General features: G+C 39.5%; 2 protein-coding genes across 2 annotated transcripts; both read right to left on the reverse strand.

Moving 5' to 3' along the window:
* Nucleotides 1-1644: 1644 nt before the first annotated feature.
* On the reverse strand, nucleotides 1645-4056 carry nanos1 (nanos homolog 1). Its single transcript, XM_007550987.2, has one exon. It carries the CDS (start codon nucleotides 3893-3895, stop codon nucleotides 3227-3229), a length of 669 nt encoding a protein of 222 aa, XP_007551049.1. The 5' UTR covers nucleotides 3896-4056; the 3' UTR covers nucleotides 1645-3226.
* A 6617-nt stretch (nucleotides 4057-10673) lies between these two features.
* LOC103137306 (cathepsin Z-like) lies at nucleotides 10674-12469 on the reverse strand. The gene is made up of 6 exons (XM_007550988.2): nucleotides 12293-12469; nucleotides 11816-11979; nucleotides 11380-11559; nucleotides 11150-11300; nucleotides 10911-11073; nucleotides 10674-10824 (listed from the first exon to the last, which is right to left on the reverse strand). Exons 1-6 carry the CDS (start codon nucleotides 12418-12420, stop codon nucleotides 10699-10701), a joined length of 912 nt encoding a protein of 303 aa, XP_007551050.1. The 5' UTR covers nucleotides 12421-12469; the 3' UTR covers nucleotides 10674-10698.
* Nucleotides 12470-12700: the final 231 nt, after the last annotated feature.

Here is a 12700-nt window from a genome sequence, read left to right on the forward strand (position 1 = left end):
AGAAGCGTCTCCTTGTATTTCTCAGCTTTTAGATCATGATCAGTTCAAACCTCCACCTCTATTGGCAGAAAAACAGAACCAAAGACCCTCTGCTATTTTTCACTGTCGTCTGCAGACACTTCTGCAAAAATTGAATGTTGACATTTTATACTCAGTCAAGCACACTGGGTTTTGTTAATAACAATAATTTAATTTAATGTGCAGTCAATGGATTATTTCTGCACACCATTAGGTAATTTTTTATTATCAAATCCCTTGAAAAGTATAACAATGAGCTTATCAAAAATGGCTGTCATGCTTTCTAAAGAGAAAGTTTACATTTCTACCCTGCAGTGTTGCACTTTATTCCAGAAACATTGCATGTAGCCAACACAATGATAAACACACTGACTTAATGAGTCCAATAAATCAAATGGGCAGAAATGACTAAATACTGCAGCTGAGCATTAACTAAATCTTGACTAAGTGCCAGAGGGGATCCAGTTGCCTCGGTCTTAGTGACAGACACTGTGGGTCAACACCTGACTGATCATTCTGTCCTTTAATGAAACCTCCAGGTTACTCATTTTGTAATTAAACGCCCAGTTATAGTTGAAATCAAATTTTCTGCTGTTTTACATCTTTATTGCTTTCTCTGTCAAACTATGGAGAAGGATTGGTTTAGAACACACATTGTATGCATCATAACAACCAGCTGGCGAAGACATATTATAGGATCATGAAAGATACATATCTCATAAATGGTGCAGCTAACTGGATTATACAGACCTATCTGCAGAGCGACTAATGGAAGTGGAGGCGTAGTGGGAATACGACCTGTTTGCTGACTGTGTTTGCCTGAAATGCTAGCCTGCAAGGCTTTTTCTCCACTGTTCTCACAGAGACAAATCCCTGTTGCACTTAGTAGTCATCCATTTTTAATGCCATGGCCTCAGCTGGAGAGATGCATGAAGGCAGAAGAAAGGGGTGGGGGGGTCTAATATATGCAAACTAGAATCAGAAGCAATTATAAGGATTGACTTGGAGAGACTGGAGACAGTAAGGCTATTCATAAACTAATCATAGCATTTCTTCATTCATTATTTACCTAATTTATGGAACATTTGTAGTGATTCAAGCTGCGGCTGTAAGTCACAAGCACTCACAGCTGCACTCCTTTAGTACAGCTCTGAGTTTTTCACAGAAAACAAGAAGCGTCAGCAAAGCTTCCTGCCTGCTTTTGAGCCCTGCAATGTGTCTGCAGCAGCCATTCCACAGATGGCAGGCGGGGAAGGCCAGGAGGGCCAGCTATTCAATCCACTTCAGCGCAAACATGATCTTTCTGAACCAGAGACACAAGCCAAGACATTCCTGCGTGGGCCGACCTCCCGAAACAACAGCGAACAACTGTGGCACTGTGTTTGTCTTCTCAGGGAAAATCTTTGAGATGTCAGGGCAGCAGATCTGCTAGAGTTGGATCAAAGGTTAGAGTATTACTGTTATGAGTGTAGAACATGTCGAACATTAATGTAATATTCACATTACTTCCAAGGCATGTCGCCTGGTTGAGTTGTTCAGCTTTCAGTGAAACAGTAATCTGAGACTTGTTTAGAGACATGCTTGTATACTTCTCTGTTATTAAGTAAACCACAGAACGCAGCCATGTAGCTCAAATATTTGATATGTTTTTATTTCTCTAGTGAATTCATGTTATTCTGCACAGCAGCATACAGTAAAATATGGTAAAATATAAATAACAAAGTTCAACAGTGTTTCTTTTTCTCTTAATCATTTAATCAAAAACCTCTGTTAAAAGTGGCAATTGTTGTCAGCATTTTTTTCACTCGTTTGCACCCTCAATGTATCACTGGACAGCTAATCTTTCAAAAGTATGGGCATATTCATTATTTACAGACAATCACCTTTTGGTGAAGTAATGCTTATCATAGCTTTTTGGAAACTCACTTCCATTGTGTTAAATGCAACAAAATGAAAATACAATTATGTTATACAAAGATCAAAAATACTATCAAAAACCCTTAATATAAATGGCAGCACTATATCAATAAACTGCTATTGATTTTTCTTTTTTTTTTTTTTTTTTTACATGTAAGTACAAAATCCCGTTGAGGTAGCGCCCTCTGAAGTCACTTGTCATGTTAAAATACTGAATAAACATCATTTTTATTGACTGTACAGCAAACCTTTTGTCTTTCTCTCATTAATGCAGTTGTTTTCCTTTGGTAAACAAAACTTTCAGAAATGTGCAGTCCCACAAGTGACACTTTGAATTGTACATTCAGGACATTTTTGCATCTTTTTTTGGGATTCTTCAGAAAAGAAAAAAAAATGGATCATTGTTTACTGACATTCATTTGCTATGTTTTCTGGGTAATAAGGACTCACACTGTTGTATATCAGAGTAGACCTGGCCAGGAGACGCTCAGCTGAACAAATTGTCAAGGGAAACAAAAATCTAAAAAAAAGAAGTAAAATTACAACATAGGACTTACAAAGAAACAAAATAAAATCCAGTGTGTCACTTTTATTTGGGAATGTAAACATAAAAATGTGGAATAGTTTCAAATCTGCTCAGGTATGAGATATAATAGGTTTCTTATCAGTTGTTTGTTCCCCAGAGAGCATGGAGCTAAAACAGAAGCCACATTGTCTGTTTTTAGTTCCTTCCTCCCAGAATGAGCATCAACTTTTAGAGCAAGTTGGAAAACATGTGGTGGAGTTTTTTTCAGGCAGGCCGAGGGGTTCAAAGACTTCCTCCTTCACTCAGCCCCACACATACACATTACCAACACATTCCTCGGCTTTTTTAATGGCAAACATAACTTTGGTTTCTCTAAGACATGAAAGAAGATTGCAGCAAGCTTTTAGCTCACCATACAAAAATACTTGGTAGAAATTGGTTATGACATTCATCCCCCTTACCAAATGTCAGTGTATTTTCTTAAGTGACCAAAATACTATTAAAAATGTTGGATTATTGATACATATGTGTTTTTGTATGCACACACTCAAATGACTAAACTAGAGAAAAGAGTAAATCTGATGTATAAAGCAGAAAATGATTCTATGTGGATAAAAGAACTATAAAAATAGAAGCAATCTCATAGATGGAACAAAGAAAAAAGACAGTATGCTTATGAGACAGGAATAAAGGCTAAAACCGAAATCAAAACAGACATCTGGAAATTGTTCAGTGCAATTCAATTTACTTTATAGATTCGTCTATTTAAAATATTTTCATCCTCTTACCGCCCACAGCCCTCCCCCCCTTTAATGGGCGCTGGGATGGCTGGTCTTTTGACAGTGGACAGTATTTTATCGTGTGGGCATTGTCCCCGTTGGCGCTGCAGAGCGGGCAGGTGTAAGCCCTCAGAATCGGACACACAACTCGGCCGTCCGGAGTTTTCAGGACGTGAGAGCCGAACACCTCCTCCGGCGCTCCGTTATTCCGGCAGAACACGCAGATTTTGGGCTCCTGCTTGCCCCTGGTTGTGGGTTTGCGCATCTTCCGCTCCACACCAAAGAGATCGAACCCCGCAAAGCTTCCACCGAAGCCCATCTCCCGCTCCGGCAGCTGGCTTTGGAACGGGCTGAGGATGGAGAAGCGCTCCTTCAGGTCCAGGATGGAGGGTGGCGGGGGGCTGCCGGACGGACAGCAACAGTCCAGGTGCCCGCTCTCTCCGGTGCCGCCCGCGATTACGCACGGGCACGCCGGGGAATCGTCCAAACCCAGCGTCGCTTTCAGGGACTCGGTGATAGAGTTCGGATTCTGGGGCATGTTGAGCTTATTATTCTTCGTAACCAATGTCGTGAGTCCAAGATAGTCGTTCCAGAAATTGAAAGTGTAATCATAGGGGTTGCGCGCATTCAAATAGTTGTGATTGAGAAAATCCATGGTCACTTGTGGTTGCTTGCTTGCCGTCAAAAGATGAAACAGCCAGTGTAATCCGTTGGGTCAGAATAGCCAGAGTTCACCCCCAGGAATACTTCATACACAGCGAAGTGATCTCCAACGTTCCTGTTTTGTTTGAGCGTCCTGCAAACTGGCTTTCTGGTTATATGGACCAGGAGGGCGGGGCGCTCTTCCACCAAACCCAAGTTTCTGATCAGAGGGGGGAAAGCTGCTCCTTTTCTTCAAAGCCACATTTAGACAGATTTGTTTTCCTGCAGGCAGCCTCTACTGCGACATCAATCAGCTCTTTGACGTCCAGAAAGTCGGTTACTTTTAGAGGGAAAATGGTTTTAATGTTTAATGATTTAAAAAATGTGCAGAAAATGAGTTTGCTTTGAAAGCCATTATGTAGTTAATCACAGAGTTTCGAAATGACACCAAAATGTTCCCTTTTTGCAATAAAAATTGTGAAGTTCCACATGATATCTCCATCAATATTAGTTATTGCAAGTAAATATTATCAAGACACATCTTAACTCATTGTGTGCCAAGAGTGAATACACTATTTTCTGACAGAAGCCATCTTTTAGAACAAAAAGTAACACATGGATCAAATCTTTATACCTCAAAATTCCTTCATGCCAAATATATGCAGTTTCTAATCTTCACAACTTGACAAATAGCTTTGAGACTCACTAAATTAAGACTAAATTAATTAACACATGCAATTAAGTCTTTGATATCTGCTGTATGTTAGTGAACACATATAGAAATAAAATAACATTAAGGTTTCAGTCATTACATGAAAATGAATTTTTCAACAGGGGGCAGCATCATGCAGCTGCGGGTCAGTTCATATGAACCAAAAGACCCCTGACTAACTACTGTGTTCATGTCAAACTCTGTTGAGAGGATGACATTTCCAAGAAAACTAGAGGAAGCAACTATAAAGGCCACTGCGTGGAAGATAAAAGTCACTGATTTTGTCCCACGATGACCAGATGTTAGCAACATGGTCCCACTGTGGCAGCTCTGGTCACTTTGACAGTGAAAAATGACACAAAATGAAGTGGCACACATTTCTCCAATGCTACTGGATTTCAGTCTCTAATCAAATGGGAATCTGAATATTTAATATTTATGAGTTTGTGGCTGTTGTAAACACTGTTTACCACCGTGAACTCTAGAGATCTTCATGGATAAATGGCTACAAGAAAGGAATTGTTATAAGAAATGTTTTGGAGGTCTTGTTAGCAACCAGCCATGTTTTGGTCAGATGAGACCAAAACTTAGCTTTGTAATCTATGTGCAGAATGTGGCAGAAAACAAATTCGGACCTAACCCCCCAGACACATCTTCAGGGGACCAGGCATAACGCTGGAGGTAGTTGAAGTTAAATACAGACCAATCCTGCAGAAGCACCAAAAAACCTTATGTGAAGATGAAAAAGACTTGAAGTCAGGGAGGAGGTTCACTGAAACCTACACGTACATGCAGACCTATACCAGAATGAGCTTGATTAAAATGTTTCCATGTTTAAGAAATCCCAATCCAAAATCAAAACATAAATTAAGTTGAAGATCTGCAACAAGATTTAAAAAACTTTCATTCACACAGGCTGTCTGCTCAGTCTGATTCTGCTTAGTTAGTTTGCAAAGGAGAAATTTCAGTCTTTACATGTACAAAGCTGGTCAACACATTCCTGAAAAACCCTGCAGCTGTAAAATATGGTTGTACCTATAGACTCAGGAGGGCTGGACACAAGGCACTGTGTTGTTCTCGTTTCAGCTGAAAACATAAAAACATTACTTTCTTGGTTTAAATCACTGATTTCATGTAGTGTAACAAGTGCAATGCCTTTGCCAAAAGGGAGCTAATTTGTCTTAAGAAAATTTAACTTCATGTTTTAAAAATCTGCCAGGACAATTCAACTACAACTTCACTGTGAAATTAGAAATGAATGCACAACAAACAAATAAACACATTTGGACAGATAAGCATACTTTCCACCTTACATTTTCACAAAAGCCTTTGTGTTTCCAACACAGTTTGTGTCATCAGTCAGGCAGGAGTGTGAAGCAAAGTGGGATAATTATGTCTATTTAATGCAAGCCAGGATGTTTGCACTATTGAGAAAACAGTTTACATCCTAACGCTTCAACAAAACAACTCAAATGTAAAGGTTCATCCAACAGAACATGACATTTTCACTTTAATGCACATAAACTTTTAATAACTTATTTATGCTTAACTATCTGTGGAAAACTGAAGAAATCGGAAGTTACTGAACACAATGTTATTATTATAATTTCTTTTTGTATTTATTTTGTTGGTCTTCAGGCAAACATCTTATTTCTATCAAACCATCTGCCAAAAACTGCTCCATAAAAAAAAAGCTGAAAAAGTCACATCAAAAGTTTGAATCCCTTAAGGCCCCAAACGAAAACATTTCCATCAAACCACTAAAACTAAGTTTCTTATATTTCCAGTCCAACTGTTTCAGAAACAACATTCCATAGGGATCACATTGCCCATGCTTCTCTAGGTTTGTGTTGGATTGTGAGAATTATGAATCTAACAACAAGTTCTTTGAGTCTAAACTTATCTCTGTACTTGTCCCAGAAAATTTGCAAAACATTCTTAACAGCCCCGTTTCAGTAGAGAATCAGTTTCTGAATGCGGAGGTAAAATGCAGAGGACACATGAGGCAGCCACCCTGAACAGTCCACCCTCTGTGGGCCTCTGATCCTGTGATGAAGTGGGCATCTAAAGAATGCTGAAGCGGCTCTCTTGAAACAACGATAGCACGAATGACTGCTGTTCTAATTAAAACTTCCAGGGGGAGACTGCAAAAAAAAAAAAGACTGACTTGGAAGGATCACATCCATTTCTAATGGATACAATAAGAATGCACTACCTTACAATAGACAGTGATAACAGAAAGAGGAGCTCTGTTCACTAAGCTGCAGAGGCGTGGAGGCAGTTTCTCATTATTGAAAGTGTTCAGCAAGTTAGTTTGAAATAGTATTGACTCCTCATTGGATTTTTACTCCATGCCACCGCTGCAAAATATACATTTTATTATGAGGCATTAATAATGCATTTAATCGCCAATTCTTGTTCTGCAAGCCAGGGAAGATTGTGAGAGCAGATTCCCGTGTTGCTGCAGTGTAACTGAAATATTCATGGCCACATTAGTACTTTATTTTGTTGTGACTAAGAGAAATTAATACTCTTTCATTAACTAGAGCTAATTCTGTTGCTGCCTCGAGGCTGCACGGGTATATCTGACAGAAGGAGGAACTAGCAGGATGGATGTGGTTGGAGACTTAGTCTGGAATCCTGCTGACTGATTGTTGGTCAGGGGCTTCTTTTGCTCGAAAGAAAAACACGGATAAACAGGAAAAACAACTGCTGTCTGAGAAGCAAACTGTGCATTTTCAGTGATGAGATTTCAAACCCAATCTTTAATGCAAATTGGTTCAAATAGACATTTTTGTTAAATTCTGATTTACAGCATTTAATAGAGCTAATCTTTCACATTTGATTAATCCAAAAATCCTGCACTCAAAAAAGCTTTTTTGGTGAAGAAAGCTGATTTGTCAGATATGAGATAAAAAGACAACACGGTTCATTTTGATGTGATAAATTATTAAAAATACTATGGAACTCATTAAACAAGAAGTAATTCCTTCTCTTGTTTTAAATATATCTCCAGGCAGTAATAACATGAAAGCATCATTTGGGCATGTTTTGAGTCATGATAAGATGCAGTGCCTCCAGTTTCAAACGTTGTGTGAAATCTCTTTGTTATGCTGCATTTTTTTGCAAAGCAAATCACAGATTTTACAAAAAAAAAAAAAAAACAACAACTAACAAGCAGACTCCCGTAGTGGCCTTGTAGAGTGATTCTGCGGATAAATCAGATCTATGCCTTGTTCAAGAATACTTTAGTTGTGGTTATGCCCTTCAAATCTGTTAAGGCCGATAATCTGAGGCCTCAAGAAACAAAAAAAACATTTTTATGCATCTTCCACCTCCTTCATTTACATGTTTACAGAACAAAATAAATCAATACCCAAAATGACATATAATGGGTTTGGAAAAATTACTGAAAAATCCATTTTGTCATATTGATTGCACTGATGAAGATGAATGCTGAATCACTTACATTAAAAGGACTCATGCTTTTGCAACCTGCATTCTTCAGACCTTTTCTGGTTTCCTGGAAAATAACTTTTTGCTTTCGACGCATAGATTAGCATGTGTTTTCATTCCCGACCATTAGAGCTCTGCTTGTGATTATGCAAATGAAAGAGCAAGCAGGAAATTTAATCAAACTGCAAATTTGATTTTACGTGAAAGATTGCCGGAGGGTGGGGGCTTGATCACTTAATTCTGAGCAACAAAATTATGCTCATTTTTATTTATTCTTTTCACAGCATGTCTCACCTTGGAAGCAGCACAGCTCTAAAGGTTTGAGGCTTGCAGAGCACCACAGAAGGTTTGATTATCCTTTTGTTCTCCCATGAGAAGCTGAATGGAAACTGGAGTTAATGGAAAGCATTTCCATATCAGCAGCAGAGCACAGCAGCTTGTGTTTTTGCATTTTTATTGTTGTTGCGTTCCCTGAACTAAGTATCTGAGTACTCTGTTTCCTTTTATTTTCCAGAGCATGAAAATGGGCTTCAATAATTGCACATAAACTCAGATGATGCTGTTGTGTTTGCTATTATAGATAGCTGGTGATTTAACAGACTTTCTCCAGAGGCCTGTTGGAATTTAAACCAATAAAACATTCACTCAATAAGCGAGTTGAGTGTGTGTAATCAAGACTAGGAAGCTACATAAACAGTCATTTTATTAAAGACCCACTTGATTTACTGATGTTGGGACCTGAAGGAGGGAATTGCTACATGCAATTCATAACACTCAACACCACAAATTAGAGTGTTTTTATAAAATTATGTGCCTAACCTGCCTGAATTTACCTGGATCACATCCCGATACAGTAATATTTCTAGTGATAAATTATGATTGTCTGAAATAGGAAGGTTTCTATGCAGACATTTTCACTTGACATTGCACCAGTTCAGATGCAAATTGGGGTCAACAGCAACACTTCAGTTTCCACGCAGCTAAATATTTCTGAAGGTACAGCTTCATATATACACTTCATATACTCTTGACTTAAAACTCAAGTAGCTCCCTTGAGATCAGAAGCCAATTTCACAACTTTTAGCATATAAACCTGTCTGCCCTTGAGAGTGCATTGGCTATTTGAAAATTCAAGTTGTTGGGTAGAGGAGGGTGGGGTGACGCAGGCATGTCTCCAGCCCTTAGGGGCCGACGTCCAACTTTTAGATGTGTTCCAACACAAAAGAGTGGTTTCAACTGTCAACCTGTCAAGTTCTACAGACAGCTGTTTTTGATCAGGACATTTGTTTCCAGTGCATTGAAGCAGGGTGGTGTCCAGGTGTTGGTGGACACCATTGGCCAAGTTCAGGAGACCCCTATGGATTACCTAGCTTCAGATGTACAGTGGTGTTTCAAACAAGAGTATGTGCTTAAAAGGTGCAAAGCTCAACGACCATAATAGCTTTGATTTTTATAGGGCTGCGCTGGTGGGAGTTTGTCCTGTAATCAAAGTTGCTGGTTCAAACCCCTGCTCCATCCACTTCTGTCATGTCTTCTGGCAAAACACTTCACCTGCCAAGCAGTCTGCTCCAGGGCAGCGGTGACTTGCCCGTATGTGAATGTGTGCTTGAAAAGATGAGTGAAAGTTGTGTGAAGCAATTTGGGTTCTTCTGGAGTAGATAAAGCCCTGTACACATACAGGCCAGTTACCATCTACATGCAGTTTATTTGACTTGTAATGAAAAAAAAAAAACTTCACTGTTCAAAGTACCACTGTAAAATGCTTGATTTCATAAAAATCTTTGTTTTTGAACAACTCTACAATTGTCTGTTAATATGTACTGCAGCTCAGGATGATCCAATTATATTTCTGAAAAATACCTGAACATATCCACTTTCAAACAAGTTTCAATTACACAAACAGCATTGAGCTCATGAATGTTTGAGTCCTATTCATGACTTTACCATTTAGGAATGAAACTGCAAATATTTTTAAACCAATGGTTTGGCCAGAACTACAAAGATGCAGGATTCACAAAATCTGCTAGCAGATCACAGACTTCCATAGAGATCCAAGACTTAAGGCCAACTTGCTTTCTGCAGTTTACATTTTTTCATGGCCCAAACACATTTGCAGATCTTTCCAAGCCAAGTTTTAGGTTGATGTAAACAATGCATTTCTGGTTTTCAGCAAGTCATTTCTGACAAAATTCCATTTTGAAGTCCAAGACATTTGTCTCAAAGTAAAATCTAGGTTTCAAATTCTTTCTAGGGCTCCTAGTGGGACTTTACATTCATGTTTGCATTTTCTGCCAATCAAAGGTCTGCATTTTTGGTCAATTTGCCACTTCAAATTACCTCAAGGGGAGTGTGTCTGCATTGTTGTCTCACCAACTAGCTGCAGTTGAAACACTCCAGGATTAACTGGGGATGGGGGAAAAAAAAACTACATCAATGCCTCAACAGGATTGTGCAAAAAATTTGGGATTTCAGTCATTTGTTTCTGGTGTGCCTCTAAATTTGCAGGACAAGAGATGCCAAGGACTGTAGTTGGGCAACCCAGTAGAAATCAGAATGCTCACGTTACATTCAAGAGATTAGTCATTTACAATTCTTAAGTGATTAATCTTGCATCAGTCCAATCTTCAGTTCTTAAATATCCACAACTTTTATTGATAAGTTAAGGGGATGATCATATCTCCAACTATGCAGTCTTCTTCCAAAGCAAGGTTATACAGGTTTCCACTTCCGTCTTTGTAGGCACTGGTCACGAGCCTGAGCCAACCCTTCTCACCCTGAAAGAAAAAAAGTTGTTTACTTGCAACCATGTTCAACAAAACTTTAGTTTAAATCTAGCAAACAAACTAGTAGCTTGACGCACCCAAGGTTCTCCCCAAGAGTTGCGAACAATCCAATATTCAGTGCCATTTTCCACACCCCAGCCTGCTACTGACACAACGTGGTTAATCACAGGAAACTGGACAGACTCCGAGTACAAGCCGCCAGTATACTCGTCAAGTTTCTGAGTGGTCATGATTCCACAGCTGAAGACAGACATGTGCACACGTTCAACTTAAGCGTTCTAAAAACGTTAGAGTCTTCATTTTATTCAACTTATACCTGATTGGTCCTCCAGCATAGATTTCTGCCATCATCTCTTCCCTTCCACTCACAGCACCAAAGTCCCCCACTTTCCATAATGTGTAGTTCTGGACAATACTGCACTCCCCGAAATTTGTACAAGTGCCACAGGCATTGAATGGCTTGCAGGCTAGGAAAAAAAATAAATAAATTCCAACTACAAAGGCACATTTTATTCAAATAGGAACTGGTGAGGCTTTAGTTCTTACCTTGGTCAACAGCCTGGTAGTTATTACAGGTCTCGTCAGGAATCCCATAGTTGTGGGCATACTCCCATACACCTGCATGATCTCCTCCATGACAGGTACCAGAGTCAGCACAGTCAATTACATGTTGGACTGACAGAAAAGCAGATGGCCATGCCCCTCCACGCTTAATATTGATACGATCTACAGGAAGTGAAATTGAAATGCAAAGGCAAGTCATCCAGATACTTTAGCTCCCACATCCCCATTTAAAAGCCCCCCCCCCCCTCCTATCATTGCATTTTTTCAAATTAAAATCATTTCTTCAAGCCATAACCACAATAGCTTTAATAGCAGCCATTTTGTGTTCCTGGAAAGTTTAATTTAGCTATATTGGCATAGTTTTAATGTACATTAAAAACCTAAAAGACAGTCAACACCACAAACTGGTACCATTTACCTGCCATAGCACTGGTGCTACCATGTGCCCAGCAGGAGCCACAGAACTGAGGGATGTGTTGGTTACGGGTGGTGCTGGCATAGTTAATGCCGTTCACATTCCTCCAGTCCCAGGACTTGGGCAGGTGAGCAAGGTTCAGGAGTTCATGAGGACGAGATGCAGTTCTATGGAAGACAAGTCAACATCACCAACAGATCCACCTCAGACTGACAGTCATTCCCTTCACCTCAGTCAAGTCACAACAGAAAAGCATTATGTCACTGAATGGCTCAGTTAAACCACCATGGCCCAGAGTCATTAAATCCAAGGCACAACATGACAAGCTTAGACCATGACATAATCCATCATGCCTTCATTCCCTTGCACTACAGTTTTAAAGTACCTTATTTACTCTTGTATTTAAGCCACTTTAACTGCACCTTTAGAGGACATACAACAATGGAGAGAAGGAGGGAAGAAAAAAAAAAAACAACTTACTTGGCTCCATAGTTTGGTTTTCTAGGCTGAGGTTTGTAGCAGCTAAATTTGCTGCTGAAGCTCCGTTGTGCTGTGGCAGCATGTATGATGAGCACAAAAATCAGACCTTCTAGTTGACACAGCTTCATCTTCAGAGAAATACCTTCACACTGCTGGTGGGGAGTAAATATTCTTCTAATCAGACAAAACCTGTTGGAGGCAATCAGGCTTTATTGAGCGCACATGTGAGCACCTTAAAGTGCTGCTGGGCGTGTCCAGGTGGTGGTGAACCTGGTAGGCTCTAACTATCAGATCTTTTTTTTTTTTATTTTATTTGTCAGTAAGAGATGGACTTGACTTCTCAACCTGGAACTACACCCAGAATCAGATGAAATGGATAAATGAACAGAATAATTGAAGGTAAGCAGA

This window comes from Poecilia formosa, unplaced genomic scaffold (assembly GCF_000485575.1).
Source record: "Poecilia formosa unplaced genomic scaffold, Poecilia_formosa-5.1.2 Scaffold39, whole genome shotgun sequence".
Lineage (NCBI taxonomy): Eukaryota > Metazoa > Chordata > Actinopteri > Cyprinodontiformes > Poeciliidae > Poecilia > Poecilia formosa.

Coding starts and splice junctions, on each gene's coding strand:
- nanos1 (XM_007550987.2), bottom strand. CDS start 3,895: ATGGATTTTCTCAATCACAACTATTTGAATGCGCGCAACCCCTATGAT.
- LOC103137306 (XM_007550988.2), bottom strand. CDS start 12,420: ATGAAGCTGTGTCAACTAGAAGGTCTGATTTTTGTGCTCATCATACAT. Junction 11,560..11,815: donor TAGCACCAGTGCTATGGCAG/GTAAATGGTACC, acceptor CACTTCCTGTAG/ATCGTATCAATATTAAGCGT. Junction 11,301..11,379: donor CTACCAGGCTGTTGACCAAG/GTAAGAACTAAA, acceptor TTTTTTTCCTAG/CCTGCAAGCCATTCAATGCC.